The following is a 24,131-nucleotide window of genomic DNA, read 5'->3' as shown; positions in this document are numbered from 1 at the left end:
TTGGTTAGAACCTTGGGTAGATGAATGGATGGATGGGTAGATAAATGGAAAATGGATGGTTAGTCTAATTATTGAGTGGTTTAACGGAAGAAAGGCTCAAGGATAAATGGATTTATGTGGATGACCGAATGAAGAGACTCACATATGTTCCCATCCCTGGCAATTAAATCATAACAGTGATTATTTTGTGTGGATACTAAGTTCTAAACATAGGACTAATTAAGCTACCATTCATTTGATGCTGACTGTGTACAAAGCACTTCTACATGGAGATGTTATTTTGTCTTCGTAGCAACTCTGTGATGTAGGCACACGACTATATTTCTATTTTATAGATGAGAAAATTGAAGTACAAAGTGACCTTCTCAAAGTCACAAAACCATCAAGGAGAGGAAATGGGACTTGAACTCAGAGAGAAAGCCTCCCGAACCTGAATACTTATCTGCTGCACTCTACTGCCAGGCAGCTACAGGCTTCTCTTTCTTCTTTAGATTCTGGGTTACAGGTGCAAGTTTTTTACAGGAGTATATGGCATGAAAGTGAGGTTTGCACTTCCACTGATCCTGTCACCCACATAGTGAACACAGTATGCAACATGTAGTTTCTCAACCCTTGCTCCCACCCCTTTTGGGGTCCCCAGTGTCTATTGTTCCCATCTTTATGCCCATGTGTACCCAAGGTTGAGTTTCCACTTATAAGCAAGAACACGTGGCACTTGATTCTCTGTTTCTGCATTAATTTGCTTAGGACATTGACCTTCAGCTGTATCCATGTTGCTGCAAAGGACACACTGCTATTCTTTATGGCTGCATAGTTTTCCACGGTACATCTGCACCACATTTTCTTTACCCAGTCCACCACTGATGGGCGCCTAGGCTGATCCCAGGTCTTTGCTACTGTGAATAGTGCGGCGGCTGGCTTCTCTATGCAACAACCTTCGGAAGTGGGCATGCTGGTCCTGACTGAGTAGCTACTGCCTGCTAGGCACTTGCCACATCTCCTCTCCCTGTACTCCTAAGCAGCAGTACCCGCATCACACTGCTGCTGTACTGGCCACTATCGTGTGTCAGGCACAGAGCTAAACGATGTGCATGAGACACCAAAGAACCTGGCAGACAATAGGTGCTCAATAAAAATGTGTGGAATTGATGAGTACCAGGCCGCCCCCAAAGTGACCTCTGTCCTATACTCACCAGAGAACAAGGGGCAGATCTTTTCCCAACAGGTGATGCCCCCTTCAGAGGTGTACTGGCCTATGATGATCTCCAAGAAAAACACAGGCAGGCCGCTCCCAAACAGGAAAATAAAATACGGTATGAGAAACGCACCTACAGAGAGCAAAATGGGCAAGGGTGAGGCTGTGGCCATGGCAGCGCTGATGCAGAAGGCTCCCAAGCCCTCTCAGCCAATGGAACCAGAGAGAATGCATGAGGGGCATGAGGCTCAAGGCCAACCTCTTGGACCTGGTGGGAAATGCTCCAGGCCCTGCCCATCTGGCCAGCTGGTTTCGCCTTTCCAGTGTGCCCTCCCTCTCACCTTCAAATCTACTGGGGTCTTCAAGCCTCAGAGCCTTCGTGTCAGCTGTGCCTACTGCCTGCCTGCCCCCTCCACATCCGCCCCTCTAAACAAGGACTGCTTGGCCTCCAAGACCCACTCAAACATTGCCACTTTGTCGGGGCCTTTGCCTACCCTCCCCAGGCCTGCCCGCTGGTAAGGGTTAGAGCGTAGGCATCTCCGGCAGGGATGGGACTGAGGGGAGGAAGGTGAGGAAAGCCCCGGGGCAGGGAATCCTACCTGCTGTCCACTAATGGCTTTAGCGGGTCCATAAACCCTTTGAAACTGTGGGCAACTTGGGTCTAGTGTATGTGCTTTGTTCTGGGGAGCATCTAGGACACTCATCAGAGTCCCAAATGGGCCTGAGACCTACAAAAGGTTAAGAAACCAGGCTCTAAGGGAGAATTCCCCAGAAGGTGGTTCTAATTATGTGGGCGGCACAAGGCATGCCCATCTCCGCTGACACACAAGCATTTGACAATGAGTAGAACCAGCCGTGGGCAGTTCCTCCCTATCCAGTTCTCTTCAAGCCCCTCATGGCACCAGCAAGAAAGCAACTAAATCATTAGGTGCTGCTTGACTCAACACCTGTAACAGAAGACCTGTCAGAGGGCTCCTGCTCAGAGCCTTCAGGAGACAAAAACAAAAACGAACACAAACTAAAATCCAAAAACCCAAGCCAACCAACTCATCAACCCAACCAAGCGCAGTCACTACATTTAAAAAATATCTTCACTGTACTTTATATTCCTGGATCCCTTTGTAGCATGACAAATGATACCAGTTTTCCATTTATGTGAGAAACAGAGTTTGCTCTCTGGAGTACATTTGGTGAAGTTAGAAAAGCAAACATGAATGTTAAAGGAAAGATAAAGAAACAGTCAGAGGCAAGTAGACATGGGAGACAGATAAGGAGGTGTGTGGATGTCTGGGGCTTGGGAGACACGGGACTGACCTTGTCTCCCCTCTTCAGAGATGGCAAACTGGAGGATCAGAGAGGGTGAGAGACCTGCTCAAGGTAACACAGCAAGGCCCTGCAGAACAGCACCCTGATTCTCAATCAGGCTTATCCCCTGTCTCTAAGGATGGGGTTGGCAGGGGCATGACAGGCTGACTTCACGGAGGTCAAGGGGGTGGGGCCAGGGAAAGCAGGGCACAGAGAGGCCATCCATGCTCTGGTCCCAGCCTCCAGCTCCTAGACTGCTCTGTTCTGGAGGGGCTCCCCTGTGGCCCGGCCCAGGCTCACCTCCACCATTCTTGTAGCAGAGGTACGGGAAGCGCCAGACGTTGCCCAAGCCCACGAAGCCGCCAGCCACAGAGAGCACAAAGTCGATCTTGCTAGACCACTTCTCCCTCTGCGGAGGTTTTCCCTCAGCCTCGTCCTCAGGCCGTGTGCCCGGGCTCTTCCCCGGTGAGGGCTTCAGGATGTCCTTGTGGAAATCTTTCAGACACTGCAGCTTCTCCTTGGTGGCCATCTCCTTGCTTTCTATGGGGGACAAAAGAGAGCATGGTGCAGCTAATGAGAGATTGCCTGTGTGTCTCAGACACAACCTCTGCTTCCTCATCCGCGAGCCGACTCCCACCTGCCCAGGCCTGTGGCAGAGGGCGAGGCATCCCCTCATCTGTCCAACGCTCTGACAGCAACATCAGGAGTCATTCAGACCCCTTCATGGGACCGGGAACCTCAAGATTCAGGCTGTGGACACTTGCAGCCCATAGAATCGGCAGGTTCCATTCCCCAGGCACCTGCTGAAAAGAAGCACCAGGGGCCCCCATGTTTGTCATCTGAGTGTCACACTTTCGCCTGCATCCCAGTCTTAGCATTGTCTTTCACAAAATGTGGCACACCCAGGCAGTTCTAGGCATCTGCCAAATAACAGGCTGGGTGCAGTTTCTAGAAATTAACAGACACTATCTTCTAAATTTGGATTTGTATAAAAAAAAATGGAAGCTCCTATTTTACAAATGCCTTAACACAGTGCCCAGCACACAGGGGTCACCATTTATAACTAAGTTAAAAAAAAAGAAAGGATAGACGGAAATGAACTAGGAATAGGGTTTCAGGCTGGAATGAAAACAGTATTTGAGAATGGGTTGCCATCCAAGTATAGAGAATGGGTGTTTATGAAACAGATTTGTAGTTTATTAACCAGTCACATCTCTAGCAGAAAAAAATATGGGATTGGCACTGGTGAGGGTTATGCAAGAGTGCTTGCTTGTTAATCCCCATTTGTCCACCCTTCTCTAACCATCCTCTGGCTTGCTCTGATTCCAGGGGCTGACCCTGTAGATCCTATCAGCCAGGTTCCCTTGCCCTCTGGCTCCCTGGAGCTGTTCATGGTTATCCTCAGCCCACTTCTGCTTGGCCTCCAGTCTAGAGGGAGGTCTGCCACCAGCCAGGCCAGAGCCTCTTCTTTCTGTACTTCCTAAGGTCCCCAAGTGCTCATTCTCCCTGGCAGCTCAGCCCCGAGGGCCACAGTCACATCCAGTGCAGCCATCTGTGCTCTCCAAGAACTGACAAGGGTTACCAAGAGCATTCCGAATTCTAGCCCACAGTGGGAGGAAACAGCTCAAGGATGGGCCCCCTGCCTTCAAGGGCTGACCCACGACATAACAGAGGGACACAGAAAACGGATGAGCAGGGAAAGCCAGAGCTACTGGGCCTACCTGCCCCTCCCTAAGCCTCAGTTTCCCCACCTGCAGAATAAAAAGGATGACAGCAGAAGTGGTTAACTCAGAGCCAAGCAGTCCATGATACAACTTGTCTTCATGATCAAACTGGTGGCCAACACTGAAATAATCAGAGTTCAGAGAAAAGTCAAGAATTCTAAGTTCTTTTGAAAAATTGGAAGGTTAGACCACAGTGAGCTCATACTCCTCATGACAACCACTGGCTGGAGCAGATGTGACCGCGTTGTCACATGGCCACACCCCAGCTTGCCACTCGGCTTAGGATGCACTCACCTGGCTGGCTCTGGTGGGCATCTGAGTTTGTCTTCTCATGAGAGCACCTAACACTACCTGAAAGTATCTTGTTCAATTCCTCGAGTCGCTGTTGTCTATCTCCTTGACTAGAATAGAGGCTCCTGGGGACAAGGATCGCACCTGCCTTGCTCACTACTGTGTCCCAGAGCCCAGGACCATGCCCAACACACAGTAGGTTGTCAGGCAAGAGCTGCTGGGTAGATGGATCCCAGAGTGGCATCCACAGGCAGCCGGTGATAACTGCAAACCCCGGCTTTGCCAATCGTGTGACCAGGCAAGTCACTTGGCCTCAGAGCCTTGTAGACAGGGTGAGGCGGTAGCTGGCTGAGGACTTGGGGTGTGGAGAGGGGATGTGCTGGCTTGGCCCCAGCCACTGGGCCACGGGGGCTGTGCTCGAGGAACAGAGGCACAAAAGCACAACAAAACCCCCATTTCCCCCACACCTCCTTCCTCTCCCTGGCTCGGGGTGGGGGACCCCAATTGTTTCACTATCTGGCGGCCAGCAGACCAAGAAAGGCTTCCTGAAGCCGCCGGGCAGCTCACGGAGCCCTTCCTCTGTCTACCAGAGCATCCGCGCCGCCTTTCTCTGCCCTGCTCCCTCGGGGCCAGGCGCGGGATGCGGCAGGCCAATGGCTACTGTAAAAATAGTCCTAGCGGCCAGCATTGTTCCAGCATTGACTTGCACAGCCCCCGATGGTTATCAGGGCAGCCTATTGCGGGCTGGCTTGGTGGGCGCATAATTGGAGGATGTGAGACTTAACTCCCTCCGAGTGAAGGTGTTTCTCAGGAAATGACCCTGGAGCCTCCTCACCCAGAAGCTCATGACCTCATTGGCAGCTGGGATGGGCCAAGTTCATCCCCGCAAGGAGCTGGGGGGTTTGTTTCACTGTGTCTGAGAGTCCTGGCTCTGCCCTCTGGTCACACAGACCCACTTGCTACACTAACACTCAGAGACCCCTCTAGAAACATGGAGGAAGAGCAAATGGGGCTCCCCAAGTCCCTTTGCTCTAGGCTCTGGTTTCCTACAAAAGGAGGCCTCCACACCCTTTCACACTCAGGACCCCATTGTCCCACCGCCTGGGGCTGAGCCAGGATGGGGTGGGGGTTTTAAACAGGGCAGAGTGGGAACCTGTCACGTGCCTGGCATGGTGGGGGTCTCCCCACTCCTAATTTCCAAGGTGCACCCACCTCTCCACCTGTGGGGGCTGCAGCCACAGGTCCACCTGCCTTGAAGAACACACAGCCAGCAGGCCTGTCCCTGCAAAAGCCCATTCCAGCAAGACCCGCCTGTACATTCCTGGCATCCACCCACATCGCTCCGTCACCATGGCAACCACGAGCGACAGGCCCCTCAGCCCTTGCATGGGCATCTGTGGCAGCCTCCTCACAGGTCTCCCTGCTGCTACTCTGCCCGCCCTGATCTATTCTCCACGCAGCAGCTGAAGGCAGATTAAAAAGCATAATCAGGTCCTCATGCCCCCCAAACCCTCTGATCACCCCTAGAAAAAAGCACAGGCTCCTCACCGCGGCCCACCAGGTCCCAGCACGCACCCCTGCTAACCCTCTAGCCCCAACCTCCCCCTCCCCTTCTCCTTGGGACACAGGCCACACAGAGCTGCTTTAGTCCCTCCCACTGCTCAGGCTCAGTCCCCTCTGAATCTTCCCACTGGCTGTTGGAGCCGCAGTGTAGAAAGCCCCCTGGCTCCCCGCCAGCTGCCCCAGGTACCCTGGCCCCTATAGGGACCAGAGTATAAGCCTCGACCCAGAAGCTGAGAGCCGCTTCCCAAACAGGTGACCTCAGGCAAGTCATTCAACTCCATTAGTCCTTAGTGTCCTCATCCGTAAAATGGGGTAACTGCCTCCTCCCCATGGGAGTGTCCTGAGGGTTAAATGAGGGGGTGTGCAGAAGGTGCTTAGAAAAGGATATGGCAACACACTCCACACACAGCAGCTACTATTATGACTTGCGACTATCTCCTCTCATTACCGCTGTCACTAGTATCCGGTCCACCCCTGGCCTTGGGTATATAAAGCCTTCATACTCCCCAGGGTGAGATCAGCAAGGCCCAGAGATGAAAAGTGACGTCCCGAGGTCACTCAGCTGGGAGTAACAGTGACCGCGATGTTGTAGCTAAGCCTTTAGGCGCTTCTGCCTCCACTCTCTCTCTGGCGCTCAGCCTGACCTCAGATGACGCCCTCCAGGAAGTCCCTGGAGTATCTCCGTGCACCTCCGCAAACTTGCAATTAGGCCAGCCACCTCAGCCCCCATACACACACAATTGGCCACCCCGCTGCGCAGTGAGTGCTCAGGAACGAGTCCTCCTCCACAGGCATCCCTGCACCCGCCAACAAGGACTGTTTTCCTTGGCACTGGGCCCAGGGTTATTTTGCAGCAGCCGAGATACATAATTCCCCATTTTAAGAGCTTCCTCTTTGGTTATTATAGCTGCAAGTGATTAGAATTGACTGATACAGAGGATATGGGATGAAGCCTCCTCCTGTGCCCAACTGAACATTCTCCTTGTCTCTGTGTTCCAGAGGTGACAGCCAGAGCCTGCCATGCCTGAAACCAACTGCAGATCACCTGGTCAGATTTGGCATACATGCAGCCAGATACAGCCTAGTGCCAGTGACACCATGGCTTGATACAATATCCCTTTGCTCTCCCCCTGCTTAATATTAAGATTTGTAAGGACTCATTCTGGGCTGAGCTGCTTATGAACACAGTTTCCTGTTCACTACAACACTCTTAGTGTGGAAGAGACACTCTGGTAGTTTACAGATATGGGAAGCTGAGGCTCACACAGGGAGGCAAGCAGCCTGGCTGAGGCTACACACACAGGTGGAAAGGAGAGACAGGTTCAAGACCATAGTTCCCACCTGGCCTGCCTGGGCCTCAGGCACTGAGCAAAACTTAGAAAGAGGAAGTCTGAGGTGGGTGCAGTGGCTCACACCTGTAATCTCAGCACTTGGGGAGGCTAAGGTGGGTGGATCACCTAAGGTCAGGAGTTGGAGGCTAGTCTGACCAACGTGGAGAAACCCCATCTCTACTAAAAACACAAAATTAGCCGGGCATGGTGGCACATGCCTATAATCCCAGCTACTCAGGAGGCTGTGGCAGGAGAATTGCTTGAACCCAGGAGGTGGAGGTTGCAGTGAGCTGAGATCATGCCATTGCACTCTAGCCTGGGCAACAAGAGCGAGACTCCATCTCAATAAATAAATAAATAATTTTAAAAAGAAAAGGTGGATGGTTGGAGGCATTGGGGAATTGCTGGCCAAAAACCACAAAATTTCAGTTACACATGAGGAATAAGTTCAATAGCTCTATTATGTATGTCATGATGTCACGGTGATTAGAATTAGTAACATATTGTGTATTTGGAAACTGTTGAGAGTAGATTTTAAGTGTTCTCACTACATACAAAAAAATGCTTAGTGAGGTGATACGTAATTGGCTTGATCTAGCCATTCTACAATGGATGTATATGTAAAACATCATATTATACACCATAAATATATAAAATTTTTGTCAATTTTAAAATTTCCAGCTCGGGCAATATGGCAAAACCCCATCTTTACAAAAACTACAAAAGTTAGCTGGGTGTGATGGCATGTGCCTGCAGTCCCAGCTTCTCAGGAGGCTGAGGTAGGAGGATCACTTGAGCCTCGGAGGTCAAGGCTGCAGTGAGCCATGATTGCCCCACTGCACTCCAGCCTGGGTAATAGAGTAAGACCCTGTCTCAAAATAAAAAATTGCTAAATAAAAATAAAAATTTAAGAAAAAGATAGCTGCATTTATTAAGCACTAACCGTATACACAAGCAGAATATGCATCTTTTAAAAAAGCACTGACTACCAGCACGTTTTCATTTTCTTAGCTAATTCCCTCAGTGGGTGCTGCTATCATCCTTCCTGTGCTGATGTGATGCAGAGACGTGAAGTCAGTTGCCCACGGTCACACAGTGAGGAAAACGCCACTTGAGCTTCAAATGCCCCCAGGTCTGTCTTGGCCTCAGAAATCCATGCTCTCAACCACTATAGCTGCTATGGGTAACCTGCTTTACAAAATGAAATAGGGTCTGGTGTCTATAAGGAGCCAGCTGCAAGCCAGCTGACAAATTGGGGAAGTAGGCAAGGGCAAACAGGGAAGTAAAGGGCCACATGATGGAGATGGGGCTCAGGAGGCCAGACAGGGCCTGGGCAGCAGTCAGTGCCAAGGGCCACAGGGCTGGGCCAGGCCAGCTGATGAAACAGCACAGGCTCAGGCAGGACAGATGGCATTGTGGACTGGAGCCCTCCCCTAGCAAACAGGGAGCATATGATGGGCCTGATGGGGCTCCTTGGACCACTGTCTCCATAGATTCCGGGCTAGGTACAGGCTCAGTGAGCAGGAACGCCAGGATCTATTAGTGATGCCTGCCAACGGCACCCTCTCTGGCCCTAGTGTTTAACAATTAAGCACCAAAAAAAAACTGAGTTGTAGTTAAGAGTGCTATTCCTGGGTGGGCATGGTGGCTTACGCCTGTAATCCCAACACTCTGGAAGGCTGAGGTGAAAGGATGGTTTGAGGCTAGGAGTTCCAGATAAGCCTGGGAAACACAGTAAGGCCCTGTCTGTACAAAAAGTTAAAAAAAAAAAAAAATAGCCAGGTGTGGTTGTGTGCACCTGCAGTCCCAGCTACTCAGGAGGCTGAGGTAGGAGGATCACTTGCACCTGGAGTTGGAGGCTGCAGTGAGCTGTGATCACGCCACTGTACTCCAGGCTGGATGACAGAGCAAGACCCTGTCCCTAAAGAGATGAGAAAAATAGCAGAAGTGCTTTCCACCACTCTAAGTGGAATAGCTGTTTTAAGTGGAAACTAATCAAAGGCTTTTTTTCCTCTTCTATATATATTTTAAAAGTACACCTTTAAGAGATTGAAGCATTGAATTGTATCATTTGGTCTGTATCTGCTGCTTACCTACTCCCAGGGAAAGGCTAACTGAAGCGTGGTGAGCTCCAAAGCCTCCAGGGGCCTGGTGGGCAAAGGACAGGAGTCCCTGGGGTGGGGAGGCTGCAGGGAAGAGTGGGAACCAGGGGACAGGGGATTCTGGGCTCTCACAGGCAGCTCTCCCCAGATCCCACTGCTGCAGGTGCCTTTGGAACTGGGGCCCACTGGGGCTGGATCCTCCAATTTCTCAAGAGATATTGAAATCTGGGATGTATGCACACATACATTTTTCAGTTTCTAAACCACCACCTGGGTCAAACCAAATACAGAGGGGGTCAGACTAGGCCTGTGGCCAGTTTGTCCTCTTCGGTCACACTATTGCCCCAGGTCACCTAAGGTGGCCGTGGCAAAGGGAAAAACGGGCTCGTGCGGAGATGCTGATCAGGCTGGCCTACAGCCCTGATGGCTTGTCCCGGTGAGGTCATCCAGGAAACCAGGCATTGTTTTGCCCGGAACAAAGCTGAAACAATGAGCAAAAATATTCTGGTCGTAGTGAAAGTGAATTCTGTTGAGGAAATTGTTACGGCCTGCCATCTCTGAGACAGGGCTTGCTATCCACCTGGGGTTCAGCATCTTTGGGTGAGGTCCTCCCCTCTCCTAACTGCCACCTCCACCCCACCAAAGTATGGGTCTACCCTCAGAGACTTCTGACCTCTGCTGGAAGCCCCCTGCCTGGATCACACTCAGCCCACAACCTGCAGAGAAGCCTCTACTTCACCCCCAGCCTCATCAGCCTTACCTTTCACAGATCAGGAGGCTGAGGCTCAGAGAGTGGGGAAGGCTTGTCCCAGGTCCCACAGCTACAAGACAGTGGGCCAGGATTTGCACCCATATTCCAACTCCATGGCCTTGGTGCCACCCAGGCGCAAGGAGACCTCTGGACGGGGACCAGAGACACCAGGTAGTTCTTAGGTCTGCAGTTTGCTGGGGTAGAGTGGGTGACAGTGAGCAGGTTTTGCAAAGAACGGGCTCTGGAACAATGCCGGAGGTGGCAACGCACTGTATGAGTCCAAGAGACAGCCAACTTGTCACCTTTCCCTCATAAAAATGTTGGCAGGTGAACACAAGGTCTGGGGACTGGGTCCAAGTTATTTTATCATCTCCTTGGAAGTGAAAGGACCTGGCCCAAAGCCCCAGAGAACCACAGCCTGGCAGCAGAGGAGTGGCAGCAAGGAGAGTGCCACCGTGCCAGCTGCGCGGGAGGGGTGGAGGCACGGCAGGCTCCTGGTGGCAGGATGGCTTGGGAAGGGCCGGGACAAGGCAGGGTGGCCAGCACTGCCCTAGGTGAAGGTGTTTGGGGCACACACCATGCTGCAAACAGAGGTAACCCATGGCAGAGACCAAGCAGCTAAGTCAGGGAAAGAGCAGTGGGCGGGGCCAGAAAGCTGGGTCACTCAGGCCAAGTCACTTTCCCTCTGCAGCTCAAAAGTCCAGGGGTAGAACAAGGGCACGGGTGGCTCTGGCAAGCAGTGGCTGTTAACTCACCCTACTATGTGCCAGGCACTGCCCTAGAACTGGAGAGAGTGGGTGAGCCCTACTGAGCTGACCTGCAGAATGGGAGATAGATGTAAATTAAAACACATTAATGAGCAAATATTTATGACAGTGCCCAGCACACAGAAGGCAACAAAGCAGGCCCCTCTGTAGAGGTGACACTTCATAACAGCAGCAGCTCACTGAGGACTCGCTGTGGCCAGGCCCTATGCCAAACCTTTTCCAGGCACCAACTCACTCACTCCTCAGCAGCCGTGATGACAGAAAGAGGCCCAGAGAAGTGATTCCACTTGCCCAAGGTCATACAGCTGGGATCCAAACCCAGAAGCTCGGCTCTAGAAAACAAGCTTTTAACCACACTGAAGCTGAGACCTGTGTGGCAAAGAACTGGGGAAACGGTGTTCTAAGAGCCCGGCCAACATGGTGAAACCCTGTCTCAACTAAAATGAGTCGGGTGTGGTAGTGTGTGCCTGTAGTCCCAGCTACTTGGGAGGCTGAGGAGAAGAATCGCTTGAACCTGGAAGGCAGAGGCTGCAGTGAGCCGAGATCGCGCCACTACACTCCAGCCTGGCCACAGAGCAAGACTGCATCTCAAAAAAAACCCCCCAAAAACAAAAGAAACAAAGAGCAGGGAACAGCAAAGAAGGCCAAGGTGCACATAGTGAAGAAACAGAAAGCCAGCGTGTGGCAGAGAGGAAGAGGGGATGGGGGCCCCCGAGGCCAGGGTTAGAACCTGGATTTATCCTGAGTTTTGTGCTGCCCCAGTGAGGACTCAATGCTTTTGGCTAAAAGTCCTGGCTTGTCCCTGACCACCTGGCCAACCCTCCCCTTCTACTCTGAAAGAGAACTTAAAGGCCCACATTGGGTTTTTCGCTTGTGACTCTTTTTTTTTTTTTGAGACAGAGTCTAGCTCTGTTGCCCAGGCTAGAGTGCAGTGGGGCGATCTTGGCTCACTGCAACCTCTGCCTCCTGGGTTCAAGTGATTTGAGTTTCTCAGCCTCCTGAATAGCTGGGATTACAGGCATGCACCACCATACCCGGCTAATTATTTTGTATTTTCAGTAGAGATGGGTTTCACTATGTTGGCCACGCTAGGCTCAAACTCCTAACTTCAAATGATCCGCCTGCCTCAGCCTCCCAAAGTGCTGAGATTATGTGTGATGTGAGCCACCACGCCCAGCTAACACTTCCGGTAGAGCCTGTGGAGTCCTTAACCCCACACCTCCGCTGCCTGGCTTCCTCACCAACATCTGAGAACCTGTGGGGCAGGTGGCTGGAATGTCTTCCCCTTGGCCAAGGACCTAACACCTAAGACTGTGGCACAAACGCAACCACATCCTTGTGCATGAAGCCCAAACCCTGTCGGCTCCACGGTTGAAGCCAGGCTTTGAAAGAACAGGGTCACCCTTTGCTGCCATGTGCTCTGGGGAAGTCACCTGTCCCCTCTGCTCTGAGCAGGCACTTGCCCACCTGGTGTGATTCTCCCTGGGGGAGGTGGCCAGAGGGAGCAAAAGCTCTGGCTGACCTAGTACCTGCTACATGCCTGGCTCAGGGCCATCACAGGGGCACTGGGTCACCTTCCTGCCTTCACAGTGCCTACGTCTATCTAGAGAAGGAGGGAGGGGCTTGTTTTGTTAATGTAACAAAAATTATTCTACAAGCTCAGAAGAAGGACGAGGTTCCATGTCTGGTCAAGGGTAGTCTTCAAAGACACCTCTGGTCAAAGAGCCTCCGAGAGCTGGGCCTGACAGCTGGATGCATGGCGGATGGTCAAGTCCCTGGGATCTGTCTGAGGCGACCCTGGACATCACTCAGTAGACTTCCAGGACACTTGGTGCCCACAGCTGGGCTGAAGGAGGATGAGGAGCTCAGGGAGGGCCACCACGATGCCTACCTTGGGTACTCGAAGGCCTGTTTCCACAGCCAGGGGCAGGGCCGAGAGTGGGCACACCTGCAGGTTCTGTGCACATGGGGGCTTCTGCAAAGCCTGGCTCCTGACCTGGGGAGTTGTGCACTGTTGGACTTGCTCTTAAGGCTGGGGTTTTGGGGTTGTTTTCCTGTTGCTATGCTGTTTAGGCCAATGACAGCACAACGGCCACGCTGCCCGCAGCCCGGCTCCAGGGTACAGGGGATAGGCAAAGAGTTGGAGGGAGCCAAGCCCCTTTTCCATCCGCTTCCCCCATGGCCCAGGACTGGCTGGAGTTAGGCTGTTGCAGGGGCCCCTGGAGCCTGCGGAAGGAGTGGGTGAGTCAGCAGGCAGCCACCTCCTGGCACTGACTCACCAGCGACAGGACAGGCCTGTCACTCTTGCTGTGAGCTTCGCTAGCAACCCAGCCCTCAGCCTGGTTTGCCGGAAATGGGGGCAGGGTAGGGTAGACCATGAGCCTGAAAAAGGCTCTGCAGAGCCCAGGATTATTTCTGGAGGCCACAAAAAAGAAACTCAAGAAAAGAGAAAGGTTGGTTGCCATTTTCTTGACCTTCTCCTTTTAGGCTGTAAGAACCCTAAAGCTCTGTTCCTTGTTGGCTGTGAAAGCAGAGGGTGACCCCTCCCTTACTCTATGGAAATTGGAAGGATACAGGCCCCAGTGAGAGAGGCAGCTAAGGGTGCTCCTGCAGGAGCCGGGCCACCCCCAACTCTGTCACCAGGGCTCTGCCAGCAAGGTCGCTCTGCCATACAGCCTTGGGCAAGTCATCTTCTCTCTTCAGCCTCAGCATTACCCTCACTCAAATGGGCACAATATCCTGTCTACGTTATGTGAAACTCCTCCGTCATTAAATGTTTGCAAACAACCTCCCGCTCCTTGTTCCTCTTTTAAACATGTTTCTCTTCTTCCTTCCTACCTCCGCCCCACCTCACTCAGACTCAGAAATTCAGCTCAACCACAGTGTGGCACTAGAGGAGCCAAACAGCCTGGGATTTAGCAAGATGGGGTGGGGAACTGGCACCGTCTGTCACTGGTGGCCACTGTGTTCCGGAATACAGGGGCCTGCTCCACTTATCTGGAAGCCGATTTCTAGGTCCCTCCACCATCCGGAACCGACCCAAGACCCCGGGGGTTGCTGAAGCACACACCGTGCTTTCTCAGGCCCCCACACCTTGGCTTGTGCTGTGCCCTCAGCCCCACCCACTCTTCCCCTGCCTAATGAGCAGGCACCCCTCACAGCCTGGATAGGCCAGCCTCCAGGACAGCTCTCTTCCTGCATTCCCAGCCTGTACTGTCGCTGTCTGTCACTCCCCAGTCACCCAGGGCCTGCTCCCTGACATCTAGAATATAAGCACAATTAGGATTTGTCAGATGGAATGTTGAGGGTTCAGGGCTCTGGGGACACTCCACGTAGGGACAAACAGCCTCCCATGTCAGGCATTCTGAGGGCTCCTCTATGGGCAACAGAGCAAACTGCAATGGCAAACGCTGGGGGCTGTGGACAGTGGGGAAGGGTGGACCAGGATGTGCTCCCAACTTCTGAGCACCATTTCCCATCAAATGGTCAAAACTCTACAGATGAACAACAATATGTCTGCTCCTGAGCATCTTCCAATAATGACTTTGAAGTTAGTTTTTCCTGTCCCTAAAGGTTTGCCAAGTGCCAGGGCGTCCCCTGGGATCCCACACAAAATCAAAGACTCACAACGGGGCCTCAGAGGTCTTGGCACATCCACAGGCAAGCCCACTTCACAGATGAGGAAGCTGAGGCCCAGGCCCCACAGCAGATCAAGGACAGGACAAAGCTACAGTCTCCAGCTTCCTCCACAGACGGCCCCATCAGAGCTGGCAGGAACTCATTTCACAGAGAGGAAACTGAGGCCTGAAAGATGTGGCAGAGGGCAGAATATTCCCGACAACCCCAACCCGGTGGGATACAGTGGGCACCAGAGGCGAATGTAAGTTCTTAATCCAAACCTGGCTGGATGAGGGTCGTATCTCATCCTGTCAGGTTGGCAGATGTTGGTGCAGCGGAGGCAGCGACTTCCAGCCCTACAAGATGGTGCCTAACAACAGTTACTGCTTGGCCAGGGGAAAAGCTCAGCACTACAGTCCACACTCGAGTGGGGTTGGGCTGCAGGGAGGACTGACACTTCTCAACTGTGGTCTTCCTCTGGGTGGAGGCCACCTCCCAGGGCAACCCCCAGTGGGAGCCATCTCCCTCAACCTTCCACTGGACTTTTGCCTAAGCTCTGGGAGTGCTGGGGACATGGTATACCTTCTGGTGGCCTGTCACTTGTGCTGTGGCCTCTTGGAAACCCCTAGAAACTCCTTGGGGGCATGCCCTGACCTCTGCTCCCACCTGCTTAGCCAGGTTTGTCTCTAGCAAACCCCAAAAGCCTCCCATGTCAGCCCCCAGCTCAAGAACTATCAGTGACTCCCAGCTGCCTGGATAACAATCTAAACTTCTCCTCTTGGAATCTCAGGCTCACTAGAGTTGCCTGTCCTGCTCCCAATCTCTGTCACCTTATTTCTCCTTTTGCCCAGCATGAGTCTCCCTGGCACTGCCCCTTTCAAGTCTGTGGGTTCTCTTCCATTTAGGTAGATCCCGCCCAGCTTGAAGACCCTGACCCAAGTGTCACCACCCCGCAAAAGCCCTTCCTGCCCACCTAAGACTCTTCTGTCTAACATCCTCCAGCTCGAATCACCCCCTCCATCCAGCAGACACTGGACTCTCATTCAGAACTGAGCAACTGTGGATAAAGTTCAAATTTCTCCTTGGGAAACTTCAGTTTCTTGACCTGTAAACGGGACTTATAATCTGTAAAGTCATTCATTGCTGAAGTCTCTGGGATCTTAGGAGGGACCAGTGGATGACCAAAATCCTCACATGGGGACCAGCAGAGCTGCCTGAGATACTGGCTAAAAATGCAGACACCTGGACCCTTGCAGACTATTGACTAAATTTTCAAGGTGGGGGCCCACAAATCCATCTTGTTTAACCAGCTTCCCAAGTGAATCTTAAAATCAGGTGAGGTTGGGAATGGTGGTGCTAATGAACTGGGAGACACTTGGGCAAAACATCAAACAAAATCAGCTCAGGAAAGAGATTAAGGCTGGCTGATGAGAGTGCATACATGTGATGCGTGTGTGCGCAGACATCTCATCTGTCAGGCTGTGAGCATCTAGGGGCTGCGCCAGGCTGAGTTTCACTTCTGCAGCCCCACTAAGTCCAGAATCACCCCAAGAGCCATTTGTCCTGGACTTGAGAGTTTGCCAGAGGGTCTCTTATTCCCTACTGCTGCTGCTCCTCACCAGGCCCTGGCAGATGGGGACCTTGGCCCTCATTTTATAAATAAGGAAAACAGGCTGGGCATGGTGGTGGCTCAGGCCTGTAATCCCAGCATTTTGGGAGGCCAAAGTGGGTGGATCACGAGGTCAAGAGATCGAGACCATCCTGGACAATATGGTGAAATCCCGTCTCTACTAAAAATACAAATAAGGAAAACGAGGCTCAGAGGAGACGTGACCTGGCCAAGGTTACTCCGTAGCAAGCGGCAGAACCCAGATGCAGGCCCAAGACAAAGCCAACGCACCTTTAGCCACTTGCTAAAGAGAAAGGCAGTTTGAGAAATCAAGGCAAAGGCTGGCAGGGGTGACCTCGGGCTTCTGGGGGTGGGCAGTTGAGTGGGGCCTGCATGTTTGATCCTGGGGGGAGAAGCCTTGGGGATCAACCCCGACTCCTGGGGCTGGGGGGTGCAGAGGGAAAAAGAAGCCTGGCCTTGTCTCTGCAGCAGGTAAGGGGCACAGATCAGCCAGGCAGGCCCCAGGCAGTGTCTCCAAGGACAGGAATGAGCTGCAAGATGCACCGCCTGGGACTCAGGAGCGCCTCTTGCTGTTGCCCCAGCAGAGAGAGGTCACTTTCTTTCTCCAGTGGAGGCAGCAGGTGAGGCTTCCCCAAGAGCAGAAACACCTGTCCCTTAAACATCACCTCCCCAGGCATAGGGACCAATGGCAGGAAAGGCCACTGGAGGCACTGGTGACACTGCTTGACCAAGGTGAGGTTTGCTCTGTTCTGGATTGTGGTTTAGACGTGCTCTCAGGAGGCTTAGCAGCATGGAGGTGCAGGGTCCCCACTGTCCCTCCCACATACCTACACACACAGCCCTTCTCTGGACGAAGGGACCCTCTCCAGGAGAGAAAGTTGCACACCATAAATAAACCTGTCTGTGCTTCAGTTTCCTCAAATATAGAATGGGGGTAATAACAGTACCCAGGCTGTGAGGTTGCTGAGAGATTAAAGAACCAAACGTGTACAGACTGCTTAGGATAGTGCCTGGCCTACGGCAGGCACTTAGAAAATTCACGCCATCAGGATGATGACAAAATTGACCAGCATTCAGCTAAAATGCCGGGCAGCATGGACTCTGAGCTGAGGCCCTGCTGAGCATCTCCTGGGCGCCATGCCTGCTGAGTGCTTTACAGATTGTCTCACAGAGCCAAGACCAGGCCTCAAACACCGGCCAACCGGTTCTGAGATTCGGGGTATCATCCTAACACCTGGGCCTCTTCCTAGCTGCCCCTTCCTTTCTATTCCAACTGTCTCTCCCCAGGCTTCTCAGGGGCCACCCTCCTCTTCTGCAGTGGGTGTGACTGGAGAATCCTGGGGTCCCCATCAATATTCTTGCTGACTGAGCAACGTGGGTCCCCTAGGTTGGTGGCTCCCTGGGGATCTGAGCACAGATGTGAAAACCTGCTGTCACCTTCCTTCCTAGCCTCTAGGATGCATTTAGGGGAGCATCTCAGGGCAGAAAGCAGAGTGCAGGAGTGGGGGACCAGACAAGGGCCTGCAGTTCCCCATGGAAAGTACTGGGTACCCGTCTGGCCCTTGGGATGGTGGCACCTGCTAAGCTGGGCAGATGGAAGTTACAAGGGCTGGGAACTGGACTTGAGAGTAGAAAAGGATTTTGCTGTAGACCTGCAGAGCGGCCCCAACAACCCACAGGAGGGAACAGCAGGGCAGCTCGTTGGAGCAGGGTGGCCAGGAAGTTTCTCTCTATCTGCTGGTTACCACGGACACCTTGGGCAGCTGGAGAGAAAACCTTCAGGAAAGGAATGTTACCCCGCTGGCGGCCCCCAGGATGGCTGCTACTGCAGACATCAGACACTGGGACCCCTTGATGTGGCAACTTTGAAACCCCACAGCTCCTGGCTGAGGTCCTTGGGCACTGGGGACACCTCACTTAGGCATCATTGAGTGACAGATCAGTCCAACAACTTCATTTTTTCTTTTTTTGAGACGGAGTCTCTGTCGACCAGGCTGGAGTGCAGTGGTGCAATCTCAGCTCTCTGCAACCTCCACCCCCAGGATTCAAGCAATTCTCCTGCCTCAGCCTCCCGAGAAGCTGGGATTACAGGCACCTGCCACAGTGCCTGGCTGATTTTTATATTTTTAGTAGGGACAGGGTTTCAACATCTTGGCAAGGCTAGTCTTGAACTCCTGACTTCGTAATCCACTCTCCTCAGCCTCCCAAAGTGCTGGGATTACAGGTGTGAGCCCATGCCCAGCCCAGTCCAACAGCTTAATGCCAAGTTCACATACAGTAAGGAGATGGAAGCCTGGAAAGTAGGTGGGGCTAACCAGGCAGCTCTGAAGCCAGGCTGACAAGGCTCAAACCCCAGATCTGCAACCCTGGGCAGCATATGGTCTGTGCCTTGGTTTACTCACCTATAACATGGCTGATAATGGCATCGACCTCACAGGGTGGATGGCGATCACACCAAGTTAATTGCTCAGGACAGGGCTGGGTGCCCAGAGAAGTGTACATTTAAAACTCCACACACGAAGGGGAATAGCTCCTCAGGCTGGGGCTAATCTGGAAGCGCTGCCTGCCTGTAGCAGGACTCAGGACAGCCGCAATTCTTGTGGTTGGCTCTTAGATCTTCCCAAAGGGCTTCTACTCTGTGGCTGCCCAAGGCCAGCCTGTGGGCTGTGACACTCTGGAATGAAGACTTCCCTAGCCTACAGTGTGACATGTCCCTGCCTTCTAACATTACAGCCTTACACTTTTGGGGGTCTTATTATTTTTTGGTATGTGGTTTCCCCTTTTATATCATGGTGAGAGCAGTTGGTCACTTAAAAAAAATCCCCATATGGTGGTCAAATAAAAAGTGTGCCAGCCCAAGGGCAGGCCACTCCACCTCTCAATCCAAATTTTGTTTTTGAACTTGGAGTAGCTTGTGAAATTCAACACTATCATTTGGCCTAATGCCACCATTGCACAGGTGGGGAAACTGAGGTCCAAGTGGAGAAGGGCTGCTTGAGTCTGGATGAGAGCCTTGGTCTCCCATGTCCGAGGTCTGATCTGCACCTCCAGTTCCCTCCCCTGCTGCCTGGATGTCCTAGGACCAGCAGGGCTCCCTACTGATTTGGGGAGCTCTCTCCCAGGCCTAGAAAACACAGGGCCCCAAACCCCATGGAGGTTCTTGGCTCCAAGGGAGGGTTCCACCAACCCTGTCCACCTGGTGACCCACCCTGGGTCAGCTCAGGTACTGAGAGGCTGCCTCCGGCAAGGATTTGGGCTGAGGTGGGAAAAAAGAGGCTCTCATTGATGGTCTGCAGGGGCAACCTGGGCAAGTATCCTCAGTGAGAGAAGCCATGCCCTCCTCCAAGCTGCGGGCCTCTGGGGAAGACCTTTGTCCCACTGGGGCTCTGATAGGGCCACCCAGGTTGCCAGGAATTAAGTATGACCAAAGAGCTCCCACACTGGCCCCCTGCACACTCCCCCTGTGGGCAGATCCCACTGAACCCCATTTCTCAGGTGACCACAGCTGCCGGCAACCACACAGGGTGTGATCACAGCAGGGAGCCCAGAGTGGTTCTGGAAAGGGGCAGAGGCTCTGTGAGCAGAAGGGGACACGATGAGTGGACAAGCAAACACCACTTACTCACTGGAGGCAGGGGAGACTGAGGCACAGAAGCAGCCAGAGAGAGTGTGGAAGACACCCAGCGCTCAGCCTCTGTCCCTCAGAGTATCTGAGCAGGAGGTCACAATGCCCCTTCCAGCACAGCGCTAGGTGCCAGGAGGCTGTGTTTTCCAGGCAAATACACCACATAAGGACGCTCCGTGGTGTTAGAAGAACTAACACCAGAGAGGGGTTCCTTTATCACAGAGCTCCCCACCTCCATGCTGTCTCTGGGAGGCCCTACCGTTCCTAGGCCCTGGAAGACACATTCCTGCTCATCTTCAGTCCGCAGGTGCAGCCACCCCTGGGAAGCCGGTCCAGAAGTTTCTTCTTCCCCACTAAGACCACAGGAAGCTCTGGGTGGGGCCAGGTCTCCTCCTAGGTAGGGATGAGGAGGGGCTCAGCTTATTGTCATAGCAACCCTTGGTTCTCCTAATTCTACCTGTACAGCTGAAATAATAATAATTGCAGCTGACATAGTGTGTCTGGCACTGTGATGGCACTTTACAGAATTGTAGCTAATAGAAATGTTTTAATCATGCTAAATATTTTTTTCTTTCGTTAAATCATGTTTCACTGATTACAGCGGCTTACTTTTCTCTTAATTAGTCCAAAAGTAGTGAGCCTTTGTAGCATCTTCGTCTAATGGGGCTTAAAAGCACACTCGAAATGCGTTAAATGTATGCAAAATCCTCCAACCCTGTGGGCAATCCCAGCTCCCTGCGCTGTGTGCTTGCGCGAGAGGTTCAGGAATCAGCATGTGGATGCATTGTTTTACTCAATACTTAACCAGCCACCCTACGAGATGCAGCGGCGGGGGGCGGTGGGGAGTGGGACTTACCCCAAATGGAGATGAGGAACTAAGGCTCAGAGTCAATAAGCGACTGGACCAAGATTGCACAGCCAGGAAGTGGCCGACTGGAGTCTGGATCCGTAACCACTGGGCTCTGGGGCACCGCCTGGTTGTGACCTTTGACACCAGGAAGTCTCTCCCCTTCAACCTGACACCGGGAAACTGAAACCGCTAGAGGCAGGGGTATTACTTTCAAATTAACTCAAGAATTAGAATCCAGGTCTCCTGAATCAGCCCAGATCAAAAGTGTCTTCACCAGCCGGGTGGCAGCTGGTCTCAATCACAGGAGCAGCCGCTAACAGCCCTGGCTATGCGAGGCCCAGTGCTTAGTGCTTGCACGGATCTTCCCATTTAATTATACTCATAATTGGTGAGAGTTCTGCATACTGGCTGTGATTTCTAAATACTGACCCCGAAGGCTAGGGAAGAAATGTTTAGTCATTTGAATTCAGACTGGCCTGAGCAAGTAGGTGGCTGATATCCAGGGGTGTGACTAATCTCAAATAAATTGATGAGGGGAAGGAGCAGAATCCAAGGGTGGTCTCCCAACCCGCATCATTTGGGAAATGCAATTGTTGCCTTGCTCCCTCTCTACCCACTGAGTCCCCCACCCACCCCTCACCTCCTTGGAGCTTCCTCTCACTCCTGCAAAGCATCCATCCCCAGGATGTAATCAGCTTATTCTGTCCATAGCTTGTGCCCTCTGAAAACGGCTCCCTTTACTCCTTGGGGGCAAGGATACCTGAGATTTAGGCCACAACTATATATAGCCAAGAAATCCGTCCTTTTTAATTGACCCATCTATTTATTTGGTCAAGCAGTTCTTTCTGACCCCTAGATGGCCGAGTTCTACATAATTCCTCCCCACAATGTGAGTGGGGAGGAGGGGCCCTCCCTGCCTCTGCTGCTTGGGCTCTGTATTACCAGTGCAGGCAGCTCCTGCGGGACTCTGTTTCCCAAATAAGCTTTGCCTAGTTCCACCCTTCACCTATGCTGCATCACCTAGAAGATTTTAGTTGGAACCTAACACTGCATCCCTTACCAGCTGCAAGTGTGACCTAGGAATGTCACTTCTCCCTGGGGGCCTCAGTTGCATCATCTGTAAAATGGGCCATCTCAAATTACACAAGGAAAGTACAAAGAAGTGCCTCAAATACACAATTGGATTTACTCTCAGGAGAAACAGGATACTCCATGCTCGAGAAAGATCAGCCATCTTTCATTTCATGCCCTTCTTCGACCAACATGACCCTGACTCCGCCCCTTCTTAGCATTCCAGCTAAGTGCTGGGAGAGGCAGAAACAAACACCTCTGGGCTCCAGAACTGCCACACTGGGAAAATACCAGCTAAACGGTTTCTCCATCCGGTGTTGTGTGTCAAACAGGCAGCTTCAACGGAAACTCCTTCGACAGTGCGGCGTCCCCATCCCCTCCCTCCCAATGCACTCCACGGGCTCCCAAAACCACGTGAGTCAGCAAACTGGGTTAGACACCTCGTTAGAGTGGGTTTCCTCTGGGGACTTGTGGCTGCGCCTGGGATTCTTCTGTTTGGGTGAAGGCAGGGTTTGTCTGCTCAGAAGCCAGTTGTCAAAACAACAAGCACTACCTTTAAGGGGCACTTGGAACCATGAAATAAGGATTCCTGTTTCTGGGCTGGTTCCCCAAAGTGAATCAAGACCAATCACTCTGAACAGATCTGAGGTCACTAAGCCAGACCCACCCCCACCCCCATCTTGTCCCCTCCCCACTGCCTAGAGCAGGACACACTCCAGCCAAGCTGCACTCCTTAGGGCTTCTAGAAAGTCACTCCAGGCTTCCACTGTCTACCAGGTCTTTCCTTGGGCTGTTTCGCCTACTGGGAATGGCCTCACTGTCTGATGGCCAACTGGCATATTTCTGTCATTCAAGATCTCTGAGAGTTTTTTTTTTAACTTTTTGTGCCCAAAGTACCTTCAAGAGACCCTCCCCACCCCTGACAGGGTCCTGATTTGTAGCATCTTCCCACACACGTTCCCAGGCTGAACAGAGGGTGGCTCATTTCTGGGTCCTCAGGTATAGCTGGGGCCTGAGCCACAGCAAAAGTCCGAAACTTTTAAATGACTGATCAGACTTTCAATTCTCAATGTTCATATGCTTAGAGATTTTCCCCAAACTTCCCCTGACGTCATACACTCTTGCCAGGGCCTTTCCCCTACTCAGCAGAGCTGGCAGGGGTTTAAAAAGGTGACTTCCTCAAATGGACTAGAAAGGCCAAAGACAAACAAAAGGTCTTGACTCCATGACCGTAAGCTGGGACAACCCTTCTCCCCGGAACATCCAGCAGGTCCAGAACCCAGCAGTGAGGCTTCCGGACTGGGCCGCACAGGGATCGCTTGGCCCACAGAAGGCCACACTCCCTGATTTTGTCTCTTTTAGGGTGAGAGACTTCCCTGAATGCCTGGATTGTTAAATGTGAATAAATCTCCCCTGAATTATGGCTAATATTAATTAATAAGACACATTTGGTATTTTCAAAATACCAAATTGCTTTCTCCTATATCCACTTGCTAACCCAGTAGATATCATAGGGTCCATTTTACAGATGGGGCAACTGAGGCGCAGATGGAAAATGGACTTGCCCAAAGAAGCAGCAGCAAAGACTATTCTCTTGACAGCCCCACAATAGGACGGGTGGTTCTGAGAGGAGCAGAGGCCTGAGGTCTCAAGGTGCTGTGTGACCTTGAGCAGATCACTGTACTTCTTTGAGCCTCAGGAGGCTTGTTATAAGGAAGAGTGAATGAAAAAGTGGAGGCAGAAAGACTCACAAGCCCACAGTCACAAACAGCTTCCCTCTACCCACCTGAGACGAGGCCCAGCCTCCTGGCTCTATACCAACGGCATCTTTAGGGCCTTTATCCCACTTAGCACTGTGCCTGGTATACAGCGGTTGCTCAGTAAGTACTCAGTGAATGAATGTTGTCCCGCAACACTCATGTGTGAGTGTCTCACACTCATCTCAGGTGTGAGATCACACCGAGGCATGAGAAGGCCTGGCACAGCAGCGCTCCCCTGGGCACGTTGTCCTTCCAGAGGGACTCTGTCCCCTTCTTCCCATCCAGAAGACCTCTTGCCTGCTGGCTGTAGAGTCCTTTTGAAGTCCTCTGGGCTCCTCTACAGTTTTTCCAAAGCAAGTGCCCATTACTAAGGGTGTCACCTGGACGACACACATGCCACCTCCTCCCACCCTGCCCCCTTGACAGACATTGCTAATCAATCCTGGCTTCCTTCTCATTGATGTGGACCCAGTCTTGGATTCCTCATCGGAATCTAGTCTCTCTGGGCCCCTAGTAACTTAAGAGACAAGAGACAGACCCTTGTCAGG

General features: G+C 52.3%; 1 protein-coding gene across 4 annotated transcripts in view; it reads right to left on the bottom strand.

Moving 5' to 3' along the window:
• The window catches only part of SLC6A6 (solute carrier family 6 member 6), an 88,335-nt gene that overhangs the window by 43,210 nt on the left and 20,994 nt on the right, over positions 1–24,131 (bottom strand). For 3 of the 4 annotated variants that reach the window (XM_032262337.1, XM_032262338.1, XM_032262339.1), the window contains exons 3-4: positions 2,801–3,040; positions 1,194–1,328 (exon numbers count right to left, since the gene is read on the bottom strand). In XM_032262337.1, the coding sequence (XP_032118228.1) occupies positions 1,194–1,328; positions 2,801–3,029 (364 nt within the window). In that variant the 5' untranslated portion in view covers positions 3,030–3,040. Of the gene's footprint in view, positions 1–1,193; positions 1,329–2,800; positions 3,041–20,161; positions 20,296–24,131 lie in introns of all 4 variants that reach the window. The other variant, XM_032262335.1, reaches the window with a different exon arrangement.

The sequence above is a fragment of the Sapajus apella genome, unplaced genomic scaffold (assembly GCF_009761245.1).
Source record: "Sapajus apella isolate SASKATOON/1434 unplaced genomic scaffold, GSC_monkey_1.0 scaffold128, whole genome shotgun sequence".
Lineage (NCBI taxonomy): Eukaryota > Metazoa > Chordata > Mammalia > Primates > Cebidae > Sapajus > Sapajus apella.
This window is presented reverse-complemented; position numbering and strand designations above follow the sequence as displayed.